At 38.7% G+C, this 26,462-nt stretch overlaps 1 protein-coding gene across 6 annotated transcripts in view; it reads left to right on the forward strand.

Moving 5' to 3' along the window:
• LOC103175217 (alpha-(1,6)-fucosyltransferase) overlaps nt 1-23,588 on the forward strand; it is a 220,056-nt gene extending 196,468 nt beyond the window's left edge. For all 6 annotated transcript variants that reach the window (XM_007888092.2, XM_007888095.2, XM_007888090.2 and 3 more), the window contains 4 exons: nt 10,920-11,166; nt 13,646-13,822; nt 16,283-16,433; nt 22,669-23,588. In XM_007888092.2, the coding sequence (XP_007886283.2) occupies nt 10,920-11,166; nt 13,646-13,822; nt 16,283-16,433; nt 22,669-22,998 (905 nt within the window). In that variant the 3' untranslated portion in view covers nt 22,999-23,588. The remainder of the gene's footprint in view (nt 1-10,919; nt 11,167-13,645; nt 13,823-16,282; nt 16,434-22,668) is intronic.
• Nucleotides 23,589-26,462: the final 2,874 nt, after the last annotated feature.

The raw sequence follows: 26,462 nt of genomic DNA on the forward strand, positions 1-26,462 counted from the left end.
GTTCTGTGACTGTAAGGCATAGCACTGATGGCAACGAGAAATATTAAATCTGTCTGTTAATCTGCCTTCTCTCACTGCCAACGCAGGCATTTCGTTCATATATAATTCAGTGGATCAGCCACATTGGCAGGTATCAGAGCCTAATTTTGGTTTTGGCGTCTCTTGCACTCTGCAAAATTCCAGCTTGGTCATTCGAAGCAAAAAGAGGGGCATCGCCAAGATGTTTTTCTTTCAGAAATGCTTTACATCTGATTCAATACAATCCCCATTCTACCATTAAAAGTATTAAATCACCCATTTGCAAGCTGTTTGCAAACTTCTGCCAATGCTAAATTGTAACTACCCACCAGGCAATGTGATGCGTGGAGTTTCCCCCACTGTAGTTTCTTCTCTACCTTTTCTTCTGCTTTCACTTCCCCCAGTGAGCTGGATTAGTCCACTTACTACATGGCAAATTGTTGATGTACCAAAGGACCTCATATGGATGGGAGTTTTATCCAACTCCACAGTTTTCAAGTTGACAGGTGTGGACTGATTGCAATAATACAGCAGAGCATTTTAGCATGTGTTAGTCCTTGTCGTTTTTATTCTCTTTCCTGTATTTTTTTTAAACTGGGATCCCTTTTACTTGTGTTTCCTTGCTGCTATGGCTGCACATCAGGTAGCAGTTATACTTCGATAACATTTTTAATGTTCTTTTTCACCCTTTCTTCTCATGCACACTGATGTATGCAATGTACGCACACACTCGCTCACTCATATACAAGCCAATGAGTATTCACACCCATTCGTTCAAGTAAGAGATCACCAAATCCATCACAAGCAGGTAAATCTTTCCGATATACCAGATTTCAGTACAATTGCAAAACGTGACCACTGTACACAATCATTACACTTGAACAGCAATTCCTTGTGAAGAGCTTTGAGCTTTGCATTATAGGCGCTACATCAAATACAAGGTTCACTACATATACATCTGATCTTGTGCTATCCTTCTACCCTAACTAAGCCAGCAATGCTGATGACATTTGTGGTGACAAGGACATTTTTTTCTCAGTAGAACAATAAATCTGTCCAATGCAACATATCTAAGGCAAACGGGGCAAAGTTCCTCATCTCTATTAATTTATTAACCATATGAAATGGATATTATTATTTTATTGTTCCCCTATAAAAACAAATTGAAATTTATAACACAATGTAACTATTTAACCTGACCAGTTTTTGAATTGTGAATGGATGTTAGTAACTTGTATAGCTTTTTTTTTGCCAGCCGAGTGTGTGACACACGCGGAAACCCATCACCATACTTAAGAGTATCCAAACCAAGCTGAGATTTCCATGCATCCCACCTACACATGGAAATCCCAGAGATGAATTGTTGGAATGGAATGTGCAATCTTTCCCTGGAGGGACGCATTCTGCTTATCTAATTCGTTTAATAGCTCTTTATTCTTCAAGCGCGTCCCAATCTGTTTTTACATTGCAATTCCCACCTTATTCACTGGTTGCTGGTGGAGCAATGCCACTTGCTGTACCCTGAACGCGCTGAGCACAGCTGCAATAATGATGCCATCTGGCATCTTCCTGGGAGCAGCAAGTGAAGTGGAGCTGATCCCACTGGGGATCTTTTAGTAGAGAATTAGTCAATTGTGTAATGAGGTTGGGAAAACAAACTCGTATATAGAACGGCACCAAATTAAAGTTAGTACTTGGAAAGATGCACTGTGGTTCAGCTGTCGAGATTCAGAAATGACCAGCGGCATTTTGAAATTATTTTAACAAGTAGTTTCCAGAATCGAAGATAAGAAATCAAAAGTGTCCTGGTATTGAGTCTCATTGTGAGGTCCAGAGAAGCAGAAATTTGTGTTCACTTGCATTTGGATGCATTAAGTACAGGGTTTATTTTAAAATCCAGTTAGTAGTATGATAGGAGTATGGAACTGCTGTTCCAAATGGAGTTCATCTGGCCAAACAAGATCAGAAATCCCACCTCCTGCCTCCCCAAGAAGCAAGTTGAAGAATTTTATATTACCTAAACTTTTTGAGTAGCCCTCCCTTTAGGATGGTAATGATTTTTCTGGATGGCAAGTACCTTGGCCTTGTTTTCATTTATTACTAGGGAATGCAAGTTTAATTGGAACAAGTGGTTATTGTCCTGTCGGTGTCAGAGGTGTGTCCACTACATGCCCATAGCCCAAAACAATTTATTTTAACCATAGAATCTCTCTCCTTGAATGTGTAAACGTATAAGGAATGCAATGGTCTTTATCAGACGAGGCAAAAAAGGCCAATCTAAAATACATTGAGTGAATAAATTGTCTACCTAATGCTCACTTTGGTTACCATGGTGTCTTGACTCCATTTGTAGGTCAAGTTCCTTCATTGCGTACAATAAGTTCTGGATAAAATAGCTCTTTTTCTTTAAAAGAATCACTGAGTTAAATCAAATAAAGTGAAACTTGACAGGGCTATAAAGTCGAGAAGCTTTCATTTTCCTGAACCGCTAATTTAGCAACAATGTAGACATCTGAACAGAGAGGTAGGGAGCCATCTGAAGAGAGAAATAGGGCTGCTCTTGTCCTTCCAGATCATTAAAATTACATGTTTTCTTCTTTTAAAATTTTCAGTAATGGAGGAAAAGGCTTTTTGTAGACATGCTCGTCTCCACCGTGATCCAGGGTAACCAGACTTCCTTTTGTTCCATCGCTCCTATAAAACCAGCATTGTACAGCTCACGGAATGAATCATTGGCTAAGCAAATATTCCCTTTAAATATCTACTTCCAGCAGGGTAATGCCAATTAGCTGCCATGTACTGTGCAGGTCAATTAAATTAGATACCGGTGATGATTAAAAGTTAGCTTCCAGAGTCAACATTTGGGTCAAGTTGAGAGAAAATCTGGCTTTAGAAAGCAAGTAAGATTATGTGCAATTCATTTGTACTCGGTGTAATGCCCAGGAGATTTGAAAAAAAAAGTTCATCTTAAAAGAGATGAGGTTTAACGCAAAATCTTCAAATAAAAATCTTGTGACTGTTTGAAGCATCTTGGTTGTATATAATTTAATCATTAAATGTTCTGCAAAATCACATTGCCATCAGTAATTAGTGGTAGTGTATAATAATAATAATCCTCTATTTAATATATTTGCCTCCTCTTGTTATTGAGACATCTCAGAGCACTTAATAGGATATTAGTGCGGCGTAGTGACTGTGTATTTGTGAGCAATTGCGGCAGAGAATTTGTACACATCAATGTCCTGCAAAACACCATGAAGTGAATGCTCATTTTTTTTGCTGTTGAGTGGGTTATTGCTTAAATTGTCGAGAATGGTGTTTAATTTCAGCCAAGATGAAAGAGAAGGCTGTCTTTCTGCTGCCTCAGAGATTAGCTTTCATACCAAGTAAATTCTCAGTACATAGTTGACTATGATTTAGCACCACTGCAGCACTCCCTTTTATGGATTCTAAACATGGTTGTGCTGATGGTACAGCAGTGGGAAATTTTTCTTCAGGTTGCAGATGGACCTTTGACCTGAATCCGATCTGTGCTGGGCTGATATGAGAATAGCTGGTCCAGACACCAAACGTAACAAGGTTTAAAAAACAATCAGCTCCTCATCACTGATGCTTCTCATTTTAACAAGGACTTTCTCATTTCATCCCCCAAAATAATTTGTTTTAAACGAGATGGATTAGGCAGGTTTGTTTCATATCAGTGTTGGTGATTTGAGTGTAGATGATGTTTGGATCTGACAGTCATGTGCCTGATGAGATTTAATGGATCGTAAAGGCAGAAGCACAAACACTAACCAGGTGAAGTTGTGTGGTCAATCTGATAAATTATATATTCATATTGTAAATATGTGCAACCTTTCAATGCATATAAATTGTAGCTGGAGCCGGTGGGATATACTGAAGAGACGATTCCTGAGGGATTACTCCAATCCCTGCCATCCTCCTTCAGAGTCTACATAAAATGAATTTAGCAAAGGTCTAAGGTCAAGTAAATATTGTTGACCTTGGACCAGTTGGGAGTCACTGCGGGTGTAATGTATTAACCTATTGAAAGGGGAATGATTGATGAGTTCATCGATGGTGCCGCTGCTGTGAGTGGCAATTTCTGGAAAGAAATAAGCTGTCAATGATAGATGTCCTGGGCTGTGGTCAGACAGCAACGACAACAACTGAAATGCACTCCAGGAATGTAATGATTTTCTGCTCTTCCTGCTTATTTCACCTCTTTGGAAAGATTGAGTGTGTCATGCTGCTGCTAACAGAGTGCCCAGAGGTCCGGGCAGTTCTTATTTTTTTTATGTCTGTATTTTTCCACCAGTTGCAAGCCCGAATCCAACTGGTGTCTAACGTGACCTGATCAGAGGTTACAGAGAAGCTCCTTTATTCCCAGATTTAAATAAAACGACAGACCAAGGAGTTTTTCTTTTGCTCAGTGAGAGAAAAGTCTGTAATACAATACCTTACTTCACCTGTAGGGAAAATCCTTCTGTGAAGCTGCAATAATGGGACTTGGTATCAGAAAGGGTGCACTTTGTGTCGAGCTGTTTCAATATCAAGATTTAGCAGCTGTAGAATGGAGAACATGTTTGGTGCAATTATGCACAGTTATATCAAGGTGGTTGCTCTGCCATAGCCTGGTGGATTTCTACACAAACACTCACGTACACACTGCCCCTAAGTAGTTTTATTACAAATTTGCGCTTGTTACAATTGTTATCTGAACTGAGAGTGTGTTTAAATTCTAAATGTGTAACTCCAGTCTTAGAGGCTGTGAGTAAAATTAATTACTCACAACTGTATCTTTCCCCACCACCCCACCCCCAACAAAGAAGGACCATAAAGAACCTTAACTCTTCCATGGTATCGTGATGTATTGCCTACAGATTTGAAGCTGCTAAAATTTGAAACGCATACTGCACTGTGTAATTGGGTTCTGGGCTCATTTCACGTTTCTAATGATGTTTTCAGTTTGATTCCTTGAGGTTTCAAGGATTTAATTTCCTTTTCTTTTTGTTCATGAATTTAAAAAGAAAGGCTTGTGCTATGGACTCATGATAACTGGGAAGCAGTTTGATGTGCTCTAAAGAGTTTAATTTAGGCCTTTTAACCACATTAGAAAGAGAAGGCTTTCATCCACCTGGCTGCCCTAGATTTGAGTCAGAAAACCACAGATGATAGAACAGTGTTCCAAACGCCCACCTCCGGGTATTCCCCAGTGCCCTCAAGCGAGCATCAACAGAGTCAAATTTGAAGCTGCAAATTTGAGAAATCTAATTTGGTATTTGTTTCAAACTGTTAACTCAGCCCTTAAAAGGTTTGCAATCAAAACTTCTGCCTAGGGAAACGGATGCAATGTGCACGAAATGGAAGGGCAAAAGATACAGGGCTTCAGTTTTGTTGTGCCGTGAATCATTGCGATCATTCCCTTTTTAGCCTCACATTGTCACTTCAGGAGGATTTTGAGACACAGGGAGGCAGTTCATCCCATACAACCATTTGCTTAGCGTAAGTGCTTTTAGATGTTCTCTCTCCCACTGTGAAAGGCACTATATCTCATGAAGGCACTTGATCTCATTCTTCTAAAATATGCATCCCATCATCCTCACATTACAGTATCAAGCTGTTTCTTGAATGCGTCCACATTCCTGGCTTCAACCATCCTTCCTGATACCTTGTTCCAAATAATAATTATCCTCTGGGTAAAGAGATTCTGCTTTAAACCCGGGACCATGCCCTCTTGTTCTGCTGCTTTGTATCTGAAAATATTGTGCTGGGTTTACATTTTCAAATCCATTTAAAGTCTTATATATCTCTATAAGGTAACCTCTGAGATACATGTTTAAGATCAATCGAGCCAGTGGAATGTGATAGATAATACTGTCATCCATCTGGATTGCTTCTATTGGATTTCCATATCCAATCCAAAAATCTTTGGAACCAGAAATAAAATTCGTGATTTAGTTGTTCAAAATTTAAAAGTGATTTTTTTTCTTCTGAAAGGTGAAGGAATTACAGATTTAAGTGTTGAAGGAAAATACCATTAGAGAGAAAGCTGTTGGAAAATGCTTGTGCTTGCTGTGCAATCTTTCTGTGCATGCTAATAGTGTTGCAGTTCAGTAATATATGCTAAACATATTGGCAGATTCTGATGCAATTAACCTTTTTTGTGGACTATCTTAAGATAGAGCTACACGCTGAGATAGTTGAAGAGCATTTTTATTGTCAAAATTGGTTGCATTTTGGTTGACGTAATTTATATATTCATCTGATATTCAGTGAGTAGGCAATTCTAGTGTCAATAACCCTCTCGAAGATTTTTTTATTCAGGAAATTCTTAACCCCATGTAAACTATATTGTTTTAGAATCTAATAAAGTATAAATGGAAGTTAATACCACATTTTCAAAATATTCTGTTTTGAGCTAAAGATCCCCAATAGGACCGACTACCACAGAACCAAACATATTCTACATAGAAAACATTTGGTGTTGCACGGCTGCCTCGACCCAAGTCTGAGTCCTAAATAGTTTACAATAGTGAAATGAGATGCTTTCAATTCAATTAAAATTCAGCATGAAATTTGCCTCTTAGGTAAACACATCAAACGTAACAATAGCTGCAACTCTGAAATCCTCACTGGCATCTTTTCTGGGAAAACTTACATTGGAGCTCGCAACTGCCATTACTGATAGGGAAGCTTTGTCTGGTGACAAGTGGTTTGGCTTTCAGTGGGGGATAGTGTTCCAGTTTTCCATGAAGATGTTCAGGAATGTTATTAAGTAAATTGACTCGGTGAATTCTTAAGAGGAATCTACTTTCCCTCCTGATGGAACACACTCTGAACCAACTGTTCATTTTACTGCATCTCATGATGGATATTAATATGAATTGTTAAATCATGAGTGTCAGCCCCAGTATAGACTAACATAAGCGTTGTATGTTTCAGAGTTGGCAACAGAATGCAGAATATTGAATGTAACTCTGTGATGATCCATTATTATGGAGATCTCTGGTAGCCAAAGCATCATACTGAGATTGAAACTGTTGTCATTTTTTTTAGGACACACAGGATATGTCACCGTGTTGCCTTTTATTAGTGGGGATTCTTTCTGATCTGATAACCAAAATTTCCTAGAAATGAAATTGAGAATAATCTTCTGAAAATTGAGAAAAAAAGCTCTGTTTTTTGAACCCTAATGGCACTACTTCTGGGCAGAGGTTTTCTACCAAGCACACGCCACAGGCTATGCTGTGTAACTGGAGGGAGTCAAAGCAGCATTTAATTTGAAGGTGATGTTGGGTCTAATGATACATTAAAACAGTTCAGGGATCTTTATCTGGTGGAGGTAGGTTAGGGACTGAGAATCGTTGTCAAGATTGCGGTATTCCTGAACGCTATTCTTTTCCTTAATTATCACTGAGAATAATTAATGTTTCATCAACTGGAAATTCCTTAATGACAGGTTTGGGACTGAATATCCTCCTGACTTCCAGAGAAGAGTTTCACCCTCAGGCTTTACACATTCAATTTGGAAGCCATTTTATAAAACAACAACAACATTACATTTGTATAGCGCCTTTCACGTCGGGAGGACATCCCAAGGCGCTGGACAGTGTACAACATTTCAGACCCGAGCGGGGGTCAGGGGGGGAGAAAGGAGGGGAGGGGAAGGGGGGTGACCATGGTCGAAGAGGAGGGTCTTGAGGCGGGACTTGAAGGAGGGTAAGGAGGGTGCGAGGGGGAGTGACTGGGGAATGGAATTCCAGAGGTTGGGGGCAGAGGAGGCTGAAGGTTCTCCTGCCAATGCTGGGGTGGGTGGGTCGAGGGACATGGAGCAGGCCGGAGCCAGCTGAGCAGAGGGAATGGGCGGGTTGGTAGCGGGTTAGGAGGTCGCAGAGGTAGGGTGGGGCAAGGCCTTGGAGGGCTTTGTAGGTGAGGACCAAGATCTTGAACTGGATCCTCTGAAGGTTAGGGAGCCAATGGAGTGGGGCGATAAAAAGATATTTAGAGAGCTAAGATTTTCATTCCAATCATTAGAATGGCTTTTTACCTTTGCTTTTTGTTTGAAAAAGTCACTTTTACAATTACTTTTAGGCCAGCAGGTGGCAAAAAAGTACAAAATGCTTGTTCTCCATGCGGGTCCATTGAAAGACTTTGGAGAAACGTGCCATCTTCCCGCAGGGTCAGAAACAAATAGATTAATTCACAGGGTGAACAGATGGCCATTACACGGAAATAACTGGATGGACATGTATGTTAAAGGAAGGGATTTAAGGTTATAAGGATTTTCATAAAACCGGGCTTGTTACATTCTCAATGGATATTGTGTGCTGCAGGGATCAGTGAACAGCATTCAGGCAGGCTTGAAGGTAAGCGTTATAGAATAGATATTGTAGAGTTCTGCTGGGGCGGTGGTTAAAGGGAGTAAATTATATAGTACTTGACCTGACGTAGAATTCTACAGCATAAATCTTGTGGGTTAACAGGTAATAAGAATCAAAGAAGTTCACAGAAGTAGAGTTATTTATTTGTAACCGGCTTATTTTGCAGAAACACTTTTTTTCTAAGCTCTGTTGCTGCTGCTGGACTTAGCCATGCCCCCAAACTGATTTATTTGGTTAAATTAATCTCCTGAGAGTCTATGCAGGATTTCTTACAGAAAGGGTGTAAAATGGTTGGAAGAGAGAGAAAGTTGTATCAGAAAACGGTGGAACTGTCTATCTGTGTTAAACGTTAAAATTTGTGCATAATTGGCATTATTTTATTTTAAAACGCGCTCAGTCACATCTGGTTAAGACAATTCTTCTCAAGAAAGTGCCTTCGTATCTGGAATAACTTTGAACCATGAGCTGTATAGAAATGCACATCATAAGTCAGCAGGAGTGTAGAATGCCTCTTGAGACTGTGCCCTATCACCCTTGTCATATGATAGGATATGCTTGACTATCTCTTAAGTGTGTGTTCTGTACTTCAGGCTTCCTTGCGTAATTGAACTGAAACCTATTCGGTCCATTGCACTCTGCATCTATGTCAGCAATAATGACCATAGTGGAATATCATTAGTTAGGGCAATGAGCAAACTAAACGTGAAAGACTGCTTCATATTCGCAAGATGCTGCACTGAGTTGTTTTGAAACAGAGATGGATGCTGAAGCACTTTACCCTGATAGGATTTGCCAGTGCTGAATTAATTTAAAAAATGGCACATTACACACAGAGTGTAGAAAAGGAAGTATAACTAAAAGACATTGAACTGTGCTCCTTTCCCCCAGAGAACCATTTGCACACAAAAAATAAATAAATAATAATAATTTGGTCACTCAATCCACGACTGTTTGTAGGACACTGATGTGCACAATTGGCTGCCGCATTTCACCCTCAAAATATAAGCACTGCACTCCAATTTCAGTTTAATAATAATAATAATCCTTGCATTTGATAAAGCGCCTTATCACATCATTGGGACATCTCAAAGCACTTCACAGAATATCCTATAAAGTGAATTGACTGTATATTTTGTGGGGAAAACTCAAAATATAGAGTCAACTGTAAGCACGAAAATGGGAGGTGAACTTGAGAATTTCACTCATGGGTAGTCTGCGTGGTATGTCATATATTAGGTGTTTAATCTTTAGGCTAGGAAATGGGGTGTGAAATGTGAGAGCCCTCTGTAAAGGGAAGCTAAATAGAGGAAACTTGGAAACAAATCTCACAAACAGTCATGTCAGTTGCCCCTCTCAGATGTCTCATGGCCCTGTTACAGTAGATGACACTTGCGTAATTGCTTGCTGTAGGGTCACTGTGCTTATTAAGTGATCGTAGCTCTTCCCAGCATTGGATGGTACCTTGTTACATAAACCACTTATAACTGAATCCTCCACACCATTTTCTGCATTTGGCAGCTGTGCTTCTTGCTCCAATTAAGTCAGCTTCAGTTGACTTTAAGACATTTATTGTCAAATCACTTTATATCATACCCTACCTCTTCTAATAGTTTTATTTAAAAAAAACATTTCTATTCATTTCAGTATAATTTATCTTGTTTATTCAACATAAGTATTCAGCATTGTATTTTTTAAGATGGCTAATCATTTGTTGCATCATTAGCCTCCTCTTGGATGAGCCATTTAATAGCCCAGGTCACTCTCTTTCCCAGCAAGTTGAGTTTCTAGAAGAACACTGTAATCATACTTCCATATTTGCTGCAGCAAGGAATTTGTATGATATGATGCATGAATTTATGAAGTTTTGCATTATAAGGTGAGATCAGCAATACAATTTTACATATATATATATCTCTTAGTATGACTGGTCACACGCCTGGCCAACTGGCCAATTTAGCTGTCTGAACTTTTCGCTTGATTCATCATATTAATGTTTCCATTTGATATAATCCAGTTAACAGCAATATCTCAAGGCCCTTCACATGTAATTGTCATCAAGTGTAGTCACTACCTATTCGCAAGCATGCTGAGCAGCCAACAAATGCACATCCAGGAAATGGCCATGAAGCGAATAACCAAATTATATGGAGGATTGTAGTTCAGGACATCAGGAGAAATTCTTTATTGTCCACCTGAATAGGCAGCCACCCCGAAGAGATTACCTATTATTTTGCAATAATAAAAATCCTTACATTTGATGTAGAGTCTTTAACATCGCGAGGACATCTTAAACTGCTGCACAGAATTTACTGTGAAGTTAAGTGACTGTGCTTTGTTGGCAAACACCCACAGGATGGATGAACAAGCTCCAGCCACCTATTGTGTAAGCTATGTGAAGCTTTGCTCAGCAGCCTGCATTGACTGTCCACCTTTCTCCTGCCCCAACATTTCAATTGAGTTTTCAGGGTTTCATTGAAATGCAAGTAACATTTGTATTTATCTAAATCTTGATTCCAGGGGAGACCAATGATAAAGATGTGCAAGTGGTGGAATTGCCTATAGTTGACAGCCTGCACCCGCGACCTCCATATCTGCCTCTGGCTATCCCTGAAGACCTTGCTGATAGATTAACTCACCTCCACGGAGACCCATCTGCTTGGTGGGTGTCACAATTTGTGAAATACTTGATACGTCCACAGTCTTGGTTGGAAAAGGAGACTGAAGAAGCAACGAGAAAACTTGGCTTCAAGCATCCAATTATAGGGTAGGAACCTTTCCAGTTTATATGATGTCTATGTACATTATTGTCGATTGTTGTTCAAGCAATTGTTTATGTTGAATTTACATTGTGTGTGTGATGACGATAGTGCTCTCAGATACACTGCTTGGGAGCCCAGAGGGCTGACCCAATTCTAACACCACACATTCTGGTTATGTGCAAAATCATTCGCATTTGTACCCACTGATAGCTACCTAAACGACAGATACAGAAATGGGAGCAAAGCAAGCACAGGAGCCAAGCTAGTCACCACTATTTAAATATTTAAGTAGCTAGAGCTGGGGGAAAACAAGTGCCTGTGATTGCACATAGGAATCTTGTGACATCATCATATCATATGTGTGAAATTTATGTAACGTAATGAATTATTGCCACTGTTCATGCAAAAACTGAGAATGTATAGATTTCCAAAAGAAAAAAGAAACCCAAAAGATCAGTCCACAAGTCTTTCAGCTACCAATAGGTGGATCACTTTACGTAGCAAGCAATATGGCGTGACACCAATCTCAAAGGGCATCAATGGCCTAGAGAGCTGTGAGGAAACTTTATTTTGCTGGTGAAAAATATATATCACAATCATTGGCATCCCAAAGGCACCATATTGGGTGATGTCATTACGAACAAAGGTCTTCTAAAATGTCTTCCTCTCCACAATAGTGACAACGTCCCTTGAGCTCACTTTTGCAAATGTCTATACAGTATTTTGTGCAGAAGGATGCAGGGCAATCTAAGATACACAGCAAGCTGCAGAAATAATGTATTTAAAATGGCCAAAGCTGTGTGAACTATGAACAACTTTACTTTTTCAACAGTATAAGAAGGGGTTGTGGGGAGGTTTCATCTGCACATTTAACAATACAAATGCAGTATGTTCAATTGATCATTAGTCCTTCAAATCTTTATGAAGCAATCTATTTGCATTACAAATTAGTGTTGCGGCATAGTCTGTGGAACAGTGCAGTATTTAACAAGACATCAGAAGCTCATTTACTGCCCTTTTACAAACAGACGCATGTGATATAGATGTTCATTACTTATTAAATAATTTGCAACCGCATTATTTTACTGTGGTTCTGTTGAAACCTTAATGGTTCATTTCTTCCAGATTCAAATTTAGCAGATGTTAATGTACCAATTTTTTGGGGTTTGAATATTCTCCAGATATTATGATCTCAAGGTAATTTATTTGGCAGATATTCGCATTCAGCAGTTTTGTTTTGCTTGTTTTTTTTAAGATGCATAAGAATAAGAATTTAATACATTTCCCTTTGGTGTGTTCTTTTAATCCGTGTGTTAGCTCATCCTTGCAGGTCAGTAGGGGCAGTTCACATCATTGTGAATAATTTATGAGGGTCCGATGCACGATCATTAATAAATATTACTTGAAGATCGAGTTCAATTACCATTAACGTTCTTCATCTGTCATTTCAAATTTGTACATCTGAATATTTATATTTATGGCTTAAGAATTCCCTGAAGAGGTTCTGCACATACAATTATTTACTGGTAGAGCTAGTCCTCAACATTTATTGAGGTATGTAACAATTTGTAACTAGTTTCGAAACATTTTTTTAAAAAACTTTCTCAAGTGGGTTTTGCAAAATCCATCCATCAGGTTTTGAGTTTTGGATTCTGCCAAAGAGAGGAAAACGATTTTCTGCTGAGATATGTCTGTCCTTATCGCGCTATACAAATGTAAGTTGTTGTTGTTGTGTATTGTGTCAATTTAATGCCAATATAATCATTATCCCTTGAAAACAAACTAAAACCTCCAAGATACATTTCAGCCTGATCATTGTACCTGCGGTTCAGATAAGAATCTCCAGTTCTTTGCTAGTACCATGCCCAGGAACCAGTCTGGGTTTTATTTAGCCAGAACCAGTCTGGGTTTTATTTAGCCATGGACCGGCCTGGGTTTTATTTAGAGTCACGGCATTCCATCACACGAACATAGGTGTCTGAGAGATTGAACTGAATCAAATTGCATGCAAACCAAAATGGGAAGTGTAAAGTGCTTCCACAGTCTCAGTGCACACTGTGATGTTCATTTATCATTAAACAGACTGACAGTAACTATCTCACTGATGTAGTTCAACCGTACTGCAGCTGATTCAGGGTGGTTATTTCTGAGGCTAGAAGTTCACCACGGGTCAGTGTGTCTTTATTGAAATGATGTCCTGTAGTATTCGCTCAATTGCCTTTAGGAAAGGTTGGGGGAAGTATTTCTGATGAAAATGTTTTGATGTTTTTCTTTTGGTAATATTTTCCTCAAGAGCCTAAAAACATGCTGGTGCAATCAGATAATGAGGTCCTTTCTCGTTTCCTACCTTTAACAAATGTAAAAAATTTAACTAATGTTACTGATATCTAAGAGCAAGTAGGCAGGTTTCTCTTTTCAAGCGTAACTGAAATCTGACTGAACGAAAACTAACTTCTCCCCTTTTCCGTTTCTTTTCCTCATCAGTGTCCATGTACGCCGGACGGATAAAGTGGGAACTGAGGCAGCCTACCACCCTATCGAAGAATATATGGTACATGTGGAGGAACATTACAAGCTTCTCGCTCGCAAAACTGAGATCGACAGAAAACGGGTTTACCTGGCCACGGACGACCCGACTCTACTCCAGGAAGCCAAGTCAAAGTAAAGAGCACTTTCATCCTCTCTGGTTTTGAGAAGGGTTTTATTTTTCACAGCCGGTGACTTGAGGAAACCCTAACGGGGAAAAATTTACACCGGTCTTCAATTAGCTTCTGACAGCTCTATTACGCAGTACATAGCCTATTAAACAAAGTAATGGAGTTCCACCCAACAACATGCACTTCAGCAGTGAAAGCATTTTTATTCCCTGCTGTGTCAAATTGGTCTGAGGAAAATTATGCATTAGATGTTGTTCCATTAAAATATATTGTATTATACTCCTGTTTGTATCATTGTTTAGGAGAGTTTAGTGTTCGTTGAGGTCAATAGTATACAATAGACAATCTTTGCACTTCTTTGTAGCAGATTATCAGGGTTAAAACATTGGTGGGATGGGAAGTGCTAGCTAAATACAGAGAAGAGCTGCTCTAATGATTAACCCTTGGCTCCGAAGAAACCTTTTCGTTGATTTTCTCCACAGCTGCCATCCTTTGTCAGAGTGAGATTGACAATTTAGTGCCAATTAATGTTGAATTATGGGCTTTTTAGTGTTGTGGACTGAAGCCCAAGAGCAAACCATTTGAAACTGCCCAAATGCATTTCTCTCAGAACCTTTATAGCTCACAAAGAGGAGCGACGTTTATCACATCAATCTTGAGCAATATTGAAGTCCAGGTCCCTGAAGTCAGGGAGCAGTGCTGCACGTCCTTACATTTGATATAGTGCCTTTCACATCTGAAGGATGACTCAAAGCACTTCCCTGTATATTTTGTGAACAAATGCAGCAGCAATTTGTGCATAGGCATAGTCTGAATGAACATCCGGGTCAGGCAGCAAGTTTGAAGGACTTGCTTCAAAAGCTGTCTGGCCTCAACCATAACATACTGCGCTCTGAATGCATGTTTGAGTTTCATACAACATGGGATTCATAATAAAACTAATGCTTCAGGAGCAGCTAGTGGTGAATTAGCAGTGTGGCCTTTCATGGTCTCCAAAACCCCAGCCTCTTTGTCCTTTTCATTCAGTTTGATATCTGTCTTCCCCCAGATGTGGCTGGGTAAAGGTTTCAAGCATCGCAGTGCACAGTAAAATCCGTTGTCAGCAACCAAGCTTGTCACATATAGGTGTATAATAATGCATTTCAAAGTGAAACCACAAACTTATTGTAGCATTAAGTGTTTTGATGCAAGAATGACAAATGTTTGTTCAGGAATTTTAGAAGTGTCCTGAATACATATCTTTCTGTGTTGTGTATGAAAAGCAATTTTCACAGAACTCTAAACACTTGGGAATGGTTAGGAATGAGATTGATGATCAAAAAAGACTGAAACTGATTGCAAACTCTTTTAAATGTATGTGGCTGTGTGCACTTTTGAAAGTGAAATACATTAAAATAGGTTACACTTTTAAACCAAATTCATTAGGGTCTGACAAGGTATTGCTCAGTTCTTGGTGGCTGCTTCGGGCTCACTTTTACACCTGGAAATGTTATTATGCCCTTTTTATATTACTACACCTTCAGTGGAACACTGATTTGAATAAGTAATTACACTTCACCAACCTCGCTGTCGTTTCTGCCAAGACCTGTGTAGGGTTCTGACAACCACAAACGACTTGGTAACTATTTTTTTAATCAGACGGGTGTCTGCCACACATGGGAACACATCACTTTGCTTAAGAGTATCCAAACCAGACTGACAGATCAATATATGTAAGCCACCTACGCATGGAAAGTTCCCTACATCTGGAAGGGAGTGTGCACTCTCCTTGGAGGAATACACCTTGCTAACCTACATACAAAAAAAGGATTAGGAGCATGTTGATAACCCCAGACTGCATTTGGGGGGAACTGCTGGAGTTTAATAATCTGAAACCAAGTTGCTTGCCATTATCAGTACTGTTCAGCAACCTTCCTAATGCTTGCCCAGCTAATACTCTACGCATGAAGAATTTGGCTTAGAGGCACACACTCGGAGAGGATCACCTCTATTCCAATGCCAGACAAATCACCTAAAAGCCAGCTCAACCCAGAGAAGATTTAAACCCATCCCCTCCCCCCAAGAGGATAATGACTATCTCTTTGATGACATTAACATCACTAACAATCATACACAGAGCACAAAACACCTTGCACTGCCCATACTTACATTGCAGTGGCACAAATAAATGTGCTGTGGAAAGTATCCTCTAATGTAGCTCATGTAGTTCTGCAGCTTAGTGGTTGGGCCCTCAATCTATGGCTGTTTGTGGGACACTGCTACCGTCGCATTTCACCCACAAAATATACAATCAATTCACTTTACAGTATATCCTGTGAAGCGCTTTGAGATGCCTCGAAGATGTGATAAATCTCTATATCAAATGCAACGATTATTATTATTATTCTCAGGGCAGTCTCGACGGTCAGTTTCCATGTGATTTGTAAAAGTATTTGTCTGATTTTGCTCTTTGTCCTTTGTCCAGGTATCCTGACTACGAATTCATCAGTGATAACTCTATCTCCTGGTCAGCGGGTTTGCACAACAGATACACAGAGAATTCCCTGCGAGGAGTCATTTTGGACATCCACTTCCTATCTCAAGCAGACTTCTTAGTCTGTACCTTCTCATCCCAGGTATGGTAACTAAGAAAATGTGTGAGTGCACTTACTCTCTTCAGAGATGAAGTGTATTTGATGTACTTAAGGATTTAGCACTTAGAACAGAAATGAGTACCTAGGTGCCAGATTCAGATGAAGAAGGCACTTCATCTTATTTGATTTCATCCTTCCAGAATGCCCACTTTACTGTTCTCTGGTCACAGCATCATTTTGTTTTAAAATAAGTCCTTAGTCCTGGGCTCAGCCATCTTTCTGCTAACCCGTACCAGTCATTAATGACCCTGCTAGTAAATAAATATTTCCTGGTGTCTCTCTCGAAATGGCTTTTTACAACTGTTCCCATGTTCTACTGTTTCCATACATCCAAAACTAGAGCTCAACAGTCTACCCTTGGCTCTTCCCAGACCTTAGCTGGAAGTTAAATTGAACAGATGAAATAAATATGATAGTTTTTGTTCATATAAAACTCTTTTTAACTACAGTGCAATTCTATTATTAGTGAAAAGACCATTCATTTGTGCTCTAAATAACCTCGCCTACTAGGCTGACCTGTAAAACCAACCAGTCAATCATGTGTTAGATAATGGCTGACTTCCTCTTATTGTCGATGGGAAGGTCACACAAGGAAATTCTTTATTACAGCCATTTAAAGCTACTCAATTATGATTTCAGAAATGGCACTGTCGAAACTGTAATTGCTCATGATTAAGTCAGATTACTGCAGTGTAACTGGTAGTTAGATTCAAAGTGTATATTAATTTGCTCCAAGGATAAGCATGTAAAAATGAGAGGTTGGATTCCTTTTTGGTACTACTAATAAGTATGTTCTGGAAAGCACAACTTTGTTCAGTGCAACACTAAAGTTAAAATGAACTCAGTAAGTCTGAATAATATTTTATGATGCAGAGGTCCTTTTAAACACAAATTTCATTTCCTGAGTTCTGCTGCTCACCAGGGAATTTACAGGGAGTTACTGGTATCGATATCCACAGAGTGTGGACTCATACTTGAACTTGTTGAATGTTAAATGACTGCCGAGTGACCGTCCTCCTTGGGAAAGGGAGGGTGGGTCTCTTTGGGTTGAGATGGCTCCAAAGTGACAGGCTTGGCAACTGAAAGTTGGAATCAAGTCAACCTTCTATGGACAATGCTCACAATCGCAAGCTAAGGAATTTTAGCTGGCTAGGCTCCCAACACACACCCTGGGATCCTTCATTCTTCCCAATCTGTGCCTAAATATCTTTGGAATTAGGTAAGCAGGACATGTCCATCCAGTAAGAGTGTATGCATTCCATTACAGACTCACAGAAATTTCCATGCGTGGGTGGTACACGTTTATATATGTATATATATAGCAGTGCACTGCTCTTTCCTTCATTTATACATTCCTCTGCAGGCAATACTGCTCTTATCACCAAAGTAGGATATGGGTGAGGAAATGGGGGTGGGTGGGGGAGAGGCTGTGACCAGCCATTGCTATGGCTTAACTAATTAGTAGAAAGCTTGAGGCAAGAGAGGCAGTTTAAAAATAAAAGGTCACCCATCTGAGTCGGTGAAATAGATTAAAATCTCTAAGATATTGAATATTTCACTTCCTCCTACAATCCCAGAGAGACCTGCATTTCAAGGCCTCCGCACTCAAATAGCCGCTCAGCTGATGACAGCTATCGGGTTGTCAGTGAGTGGCTTTGTCGGAAATAGGGTTGACTATGTACTTTCTCTTCCTGAATGAGCCTCGGGAGATATCCAAGCTGGGAATGTTCAGTACTAGTTGAGCACTGGGTACTTGCAAATATCATATATGCCAATTGTGTGCACAGGTGCATCGTGTCTGCGGTTGATGCACCAGTCATTGGCTTCAGAATGCAAGCCTGTGAACGTCAAGCGAGGAATTGAGTCCGCAGTACCTATCATCATTTTTTGCACTCGCTGCTGTGGGCTTTAGCTTGTGCCCCACGGCAATCTGAACTCTGAGGTTTAATTGTATGCTATCAGCATGTCGGCTCCAACTTTCTGGCATGTGACATAATGAATTGTCATATTTTATTCATGAATGTAAGTAAGTTTTTTTTAGAAAAGTGCTGTGTAGGTAATTTTTTGGTGCATAATATTTCAATAACTCAGATAAGGTTAGTGCTAGTGATATCTTTGTACCGCCAAATAATTCTGGAGTCCAGCTGACAGGAGATGATTAATCTTTGTCTTCAGTACCAAGGTAATTTCATCGATGGAAAGACACTGTCTAGTCTGACATAGTCTAGGTTAGCACTCCAATGCAGTGCTGGATGAGTGCTACATTTTCAGCGGTGCTATCCTTCAGATAAGCCATTAAAACTGAAGTCATCTGTGTGCCTAGTCAGGTGGGTGTTAAAGATCTCATAACACCATTCAAAATGGAAAGGGAGTTTCTCCCGGTGTCCTGACTTAGATTCTCTCAGATTTTTAAAAAGAAAAGCTCACGGTTGTTTGTGAGACATTTTTTGTGCTTAAATTGACTGCCACATTCACCTACAAATACAGACATGACATTTTATAGAAAAGTCTGTAAAGAGCTTCATTGGAAAGTGGGGGTGTGGGGGATACAGTATATGTTAATCATTATAACACCACATGTCTCTCTCCATATGACTAAATATGGAGGAGCTTTCCTCCTGCACAATGTGGTTTGGGGATGGAATCCCTGCTGTTGGATACAGTATGAATTGAGAACCGCTCCTTCTGATTGCAAACAAGCTTAAACAAAATAAATTCTATTTAAAATTCTCAGGGGTACATTGGACTGTTGTTGAGATCATCAATCTTACGGAAGAAATGGTTGTATTCCTGACTGTAATAACATTAAAATAGCTGGTTTATGTTCACTGCGTTTAAAAAGCGTGTTGCACATGTGCTGAATGTTCGTCATATATTGATTCATATATATTACATATATAGTGTGTCCCTGTTTTATGTATAGCAGAGGTATTTGAGCTGAAAATATAAATCCACCTTCCTACTCCTAATTGCTCTCCTGCTCGATGCTAATGGAAAATATAAAATGCGAAATCTGTAGTATTCATCTCCTGAATAAGAAATAAATAGCATGCTTTATCTGCACACATTAACAGCCTCTGACTACAGTGTTAGGCGTTTCCCTCGAGTGTGAGCCCAGACCTCCCCTAACACATATGCTGCATTAAAAAAATATAAAAGTGCATGTTTTGGGAGGAAAAGATGTATTTTATTTGCGGATGATGTATCCAGAATTTCTACAATGTTTTAGCCACAAAGGAGGAGACGTGTTAAGGAAGGCAAATATATATATTTTTTAACATTCTTTTGAAAGATAATCTTCACTATCTATCCTCTCAAAATCATGTAGAATTTTTAAAACGTCAAATGAGATCCTTTCTTAATCTCCGATCCAATAAAAACAGTCTGTTTTTAAACCTGTCCTCATAACAATAATCCATCATACCTGGTGTTATCTTTGTAAACTTACAAAGTATCATTTCCATGCCTCTTACCTTTTATAATCTGCCATTTCTATCATGGAATGACCAGAACTGCCACTGTGCTTCTGACTTTGGCATAACCAATACCTTTGATAAATTTAACAGATTTTTCTTACTTTTATATTCAATATCCCGAGATACAAAACTAGAATCTCAATTGCTTTAATTGCCTATTTACCTGGAATCTCACATTTCAAGATCTATATATATGCACTGACCATTAATAAATTAAGAATCTGTGCATGACTGATCATTTATTCACGGGCATGCATTTACAACTGATGCAAGCCATTTGGTGCTCTGTGAACTGCGGCAGTCCTTAATCATGTTTGAAGTTCCTTAAATTACAAATTTAAAACTAGCCATGAAATGAAATTCAGGAAAAGTGAGTGAATTAATGAAGACTCAAGCGGAAATAATGCTGAATAGCTATTTACTAAACCGGGATGAACTCCGGTAGAGTTGGGGATTTAAAACATGTATGGCTGATGTTCAAAACTCATTTATAACGTCACTGCAAAATTTTGAAATATAAATGTTTTAGCCATTAATCTTGAAGCTACTGCCAAGGATTCAAATGCATTGATGGACCTCAAGCACACTCCTTAGAGAGCACTTGCTAGTATCGGAAAGTAAAAAGCCAAGCTATTTTGGAGATCCTTAAAAGCCATATTTCAATAAGGAACTTGTACTGCAGAGTGTGTCTCACATAGGTTTCTCAATTGGAGAAGGAAAAGGTTGTGGTATACTGTTCTGGGAAATAATCTTGTGAACGCAGCGGTACTAACATAGTATTTTTCTTTTGAATATTTGTAGATGACTAACTCAAAATATTTTTGTTTAATGTCATTAATTCCACCTCAGTATCTCTGGTATAATAATAATAATAATCCTTGCATTTGATGTAGCGCTTTTCACGTCTTCTAGACGTCCCAAAGCGCTTCACAGAATATACTCTAAAGTGAATTGACTGTACATTTGTGAGCAAACGCGGCAGCCAATTGCACACAGCAATGTCCTACAAACAGTCATGGATTGAAAATGACCAATTTATTATTGTTTTTTTTTTGGATGGATTATTATTGGATTGGATTATTGGATTATACAAGGATTGCACTGCAGACAGATGAGGAGAACTATGCAAATTTTCACTTATTTCTGAGAAGTATTGGAAGGTCTTTTGATTGTTTTGGAGAGGTGAAGATAGATGCATGTTTAGTTTGGAGTTTTTTTTCCCCCATTTAATCTTCCAACTTCAAATGAAAACTATTGGGATGTGGCAATGGAATAGTTGTTTTGTTAGTTCAAATTAACTAGATTTTATCTTTTCCTGCATGGATTTTTTTATATATTTATTATTCTGTCATTTTCATCGGATACAGTTTTCAAGAGCAAAGTTCTAAAACGTAAAAAATAGGCCAACTATGGTTTAAGGCATCAGTCAGCTTCACCTGCTAATAACTTCTCTTCAAAGACGAGCACTCGATAGTGTTTTACAGATGTAGAATTTGAACAAAGTGCAGAGACTGATGAATATGAGAAGTAATCCAATTTGACATTCAGAGGATGCGGTGAATCACAAGAACAAAGAGCAGCTGGATTTTGATCATCACCTGAGGCCAATTGTGGGGCAGGACACTGGTAGAAACTCCCTTCTCTTTTCAAATTGTGCCATGGGATCCTTTATGTCCATCCTCAGTTTACCATCTCAACCATAGGATGGTATCTCTGACGATGCAGTGATGCCCTGACATTGCATCTAAGTGTCGGCCTTGTCTTTAAATTGAAATTTCCGACATGGGCTGAACCTTCTTTCCTTGGAGGTGAGGGCTGTACTACCTGAGCCAGGCTGACACCTATAGCTCACAAGTCTCAGACAGGTAGTAGTTCTGTGCCTCACTGTGTTTATGCAATATCAATCATTGTTTGTAGACTGCAAAATGCTGAGAAAACACTATGATTTGTGACAGATTGCTGGGGAATAAACTAATAAGTCTAAATTCATTCAAATTACATATATTACATATATTGCCTCTGCTTGTCTCATTTGATCTGAAGTGGCAGCCTATATATACCCAAGTAAAATGTTTAAATTCTGTGTGCTTAGTATTGCAATTTTAACATACTGAACCTGGGGTTAGCATTGAGGACTTGCAGGTCAGGTTGAATGGAGAGTAAAAGCTCTTCTTAACCCAAAATTCAGAAGAGCCATGGTGTGATTCCCAGTCATTCTCAAGGCATCTCTGAATCAGACATCCAGTTTGATTCTGTCACTGTGGGCTGGATTCAAAGCCAAATCCCAGAGGTAGAAGGATGATGTTCTAATAGATTCTGTCAACCTGTTAATATAATTTGCTGATGAAAGGCATGCCATCATCTGGCCCCAATTTCCACAGGAAATTCACTTTTATGGATTTCTCTTAAATTAACTGAATTTTAATTGTAAGGAAGTGAAGTCGTTTAGCATTTTTTTTTAGATTGCCCGATTGCTATCTGCACTGAAGTCGCCAACATTGATCAGCAGCACTCCCAAACTGCTGACTTCTAATGAAGTATTTGTAATGTTGGATATATTTCATGTCATTCTTTTGCCTTGGTGAATGTCCAAACTGAACCCTTGTTTGTGCCAAGCTTCCAAATTGAATTTTAGGACTGCTAATTGATGAACTGCCCAGCTATGACGTATATGCCACCAAGTCGTGCAGCTTTTAAGCAAGTGCTTCGGAATAATAAATCCTTTTTTTTTTGCATTATAGGTTTGTCGTGTGGCCTATGAGATAATGCAGACGTTGCACCCGGATGCTTCGACCTATTTCCGTTCCTTAGATGACATCTATTACTTTGGAGGACAGAATGCACATAATCAAATTGCAATTTACCCTCACAACCCACAGACTGCTGAGGAAATTAAATTAGAGCCTGGAGATCTCATTGGAGTGGCCGGTAACCACTGGAATGGTTATTCCAAAGGTATCAACAGGAAAATTGGGCAAACGGGCCTGTACCCATCATATAAAGTGAAAGAATACGTCGAGACCATCAAGTATCCAACCTACCCAGAGGCTGACAAAGAAAGGCAGCAGTAGCTGCAGAGAGAGCAATCCCACACCCTCAATGAATGTATTTTGCCATAAACCTGAAATCCAGCCAACTGTTTTTATTTTCTGAAATTGATCGCCTGTGTTGCAGATGCATCCATCTCCATTGTTGGTTGTGTTTGGTTGTCTGCCATTAATTCACGTATATTCCTTCGTGGTTGACACTGCCGTGTTATTGCAGGTTAGAGCATGAGCAATCCAGTGTGTGTCCAGTCATGGTGCCTGATGCTCAACAATCTTCAACCATTTTTGAAGAATCAAGCCCAGTGCCAGTGCTGAAGTGGATCTGAACTCCTACCTTGATCTGTAATTTGAAACAGAGAGAGGTTGAACTATTAGTCACAAGAAGGGTTATGAAGACTTTATCCATTCCGCGGCCTGTTTAAAGAGTTATTTGCCTTGAGGACTGACTGGGTTATTCCCTCCCAATAGTAGATGAAGAAAGCATCCGAATAATGAAGTACTCATCCACATTTCACAGTTTTGTAAAAACAAAATCATGGACAGAATCTTTAATACATAATGTTTCTGGACATTGTCTTTGATAACAAAAAATAAATCTAAATCAACCAGTTAAACCGGAATTTTTATACTTTGTTGGGGCAGAGTGGGGTGGAGGGAAGGGGAGGAAAGATGAAATCAATGGTTATCTTTTAGTAATGTAATAACAACACAAAATTATCACTTGCTCATTTCTACAATATTTCATTATTTGAAACCATACACATTTACAAGCACCAGATTGATTATCTTGTATAAAATGGTAAGGTCAATACTATGCATTGAAAATGATGTGCCAGTTGATTACATGATGGGAATATGTATGCATTTATATTTTAAATATGAAAACAAAAATAATGTTGCACCTAACTTTTTCTGTTCGGCCAAAGAGTGGAATATTTAGTTGGCAAGCTCCCTTTGAATAGTTTGTGTGCTCTTTGAAAACGTCTGATTGATAAAAATGGTGCAAGAGACATCCTTCATCACTTTGTCTATTTTGATACTCCTCTTGTCCATTTTCTTTCTTTCCTCTTTGCAACACATAAATAAAACAATGTTGAAGGTTACAGTTTAAGGTACAAATTTTGGTTTAGACTTATTGTATTATAATCCATCTTCAAAGTGTGTATTAATTATCCAGTGTGATGCGAAGAGAGTGCTGTAATTGGTGGAGGGCTGTCCTTCGGTTGAGATGTTAAACTAAGATTCCATTAGGAATTGCTGTAATTTACAGTGATTAATTATTAATCTTGAGTTTATAAATTAATTATTAATCTTGGCTTATCAGTATTTAATTAATAGGCTTTATCAATTTAAATCAAATAATCAATGTTCAGGTTTAATGCTATGTATATTTGTACAATTGCTGGGGTTCTCAGCACTTTTTGTTACAGGTCCTTTTTAGACAGATGAGCCGCTCCATCTGATTAAGTTTTTTTTATGTTGTTGCAATCAATGTTCTTTAAATCAAATTTGTATGTTTTTAAGCTCTCTGATGCGTTACACTGTGTGAATTGCGCTATACAATGCAGAACGTTGCAGATGATGTAGTATATATAACACTATATATACGTACATATAGTGCAAGTCATGGTTGTCACTTGTTTATTTTTTTAAAAAAGCAAGCAATCGCAACACAAAAAAAACTTCAATTAATTTAAACATCGAAAATATTAGATAAAACTGTCTTGATATAACAAAATCTGCAGCCTCCAAAACCTCCACATGCTAAAGAAACCCAAGCTAAGTGCCTTATAGGATGCTTACTGAATTGCTATGTGCAGTCATTCTTTCCTGTGCTACATTGGATGAATGTTGTACATCAACATATTTTAAGAGTAGAAGCGAGACCATTTCCGCATCCCTTCCAAACAAAACGTTCTCCTGCACAACAGGAAGAACAACAAATCTGAACTTGCATTTAACCTCAACAGCCCTCGTCACAAACCGAAGGATGTAGATACATTGTATTTGAAATAACAAAATGCAAGAAAGGTGTGTGTGTGCATCCTTCCCCATTATCAAATGTTGGAGATCCAATTAAATTCAGTATGGCTATTATAATTGTGGTTCCAAATTTACTTATTAATATAAATGCAGTAGATTTACTTAAACTAACCAGATTACCCCAAGTTATCGATTTCAGAAAGAGCATTCAACTACTAATTGAATCATGATCTCAGAATTACAGGAATTATTGAACATAAACTCTTGATCTCCGATTTCCCTAACATATTGACAAACGAATCACACAATGGATTTTGTGGGGAGAAATGTGCACCAACTGAATCAAACCAATATTACAATATTCCAAGATTGGACTTGAAAGACTAATGTTATGATTTCATTATAGGCACTTCTCACATGGCTTCAAGAAACATTATGATCCAATCCACTACTCACATTTTTTCCAAATGTCAAATCTGAATCTACTATCTATTAATGAAAGTAGATTATCAGAGCAGACCATCAGATTGAGATATGAGGTAGTATAAAATTGCACTTCATCTATCTAAAGTAATAATGATTCCTGTCCTTTGAAAATATTATCAGTAAATCTGATTTCCCTCTTAGACTTGAACTGAATAATCCAAATTTCTCCTTTGCAGTTTATTGGAATTTCAGAACCCTGACTAAGAATGCTGTGAAATAGTCAAAATGTATTTTGGAAAATGAATATGAAAATTCACTCAGTCAATGCGTCCTCCCGACGTGAAAAGCGCTATATCAAATGTAAGGATTATTATTGACGCATCCTTTCTTTGTCTTAAGAAATGTCAGCAAAAGGCCAAGTCCAATTTTCACCATCAAGAAGAAAAGAACTCCATCATCCAATGATGCCAACCTTGAGCTATAAAAAGATATCAATTGAGAGCAAGAGAGAGCATTTCATAGCCCTATGGTCCTGGGAAATAGAGTAGGAGATGGGGCAGTGAGGCTTGATTTCCATGCAAAAAGGAAACAGGTGTCTGGTAAGAGATACTACTGAGCCTTCTCTATATGTTCTTTTATGGCAAGATAAATTATTTGAGGGAACAGCTTGAATCGAAGGAGACCACTGATAAACTGCTCATTTTCACAACTGGCATTTTAAAACGAGTCTGCTTCAGTGTTAAGTCATGGATAAAATCTATGCTGTCAGCAGCCATCACTGACATCTTTAATACTGGAGCTTGCGCAGTCAGAGGTACTTCTATCAGAAGAGCCTCTAGCCTTGTTCTGGAGATTGGAACTATTGTGAAGGTCACCATATGCGGGCATGTCAGTTTGGAGTGGAGTTGAATTGTGATAAATATATACTTGTAATTAGTTTGCCTGAAGATATCATGATAGATTCAGTATTTCGCTAGAATCAAAATTTCCACAGATGACAGATTTAGAATAACTTTGTGCTAAAACATATTTACTCTCATTTATTCTACAATTAGAATTGATTTAATGCTATTCTCATC

The sequence above is a fragment of the Callorhinchus milii genome, unplaced genomic scaffold (assembly GCF_018977255.1).
Source record: "Callorhinchus milii isolate IMCB2004 unplaced genomic scaffold, IMCB_Cmil_1.0 Scaffold9, whole genome shotgun sequence".
Taxonomy (NCBI): domain Eukaryota; kingdom Metazoa; phylum Chordata; class Chondrichthyes; order Chimaeriformes; family Callorhinchidae; genus Callorhinchus; species Callorhinchus milii.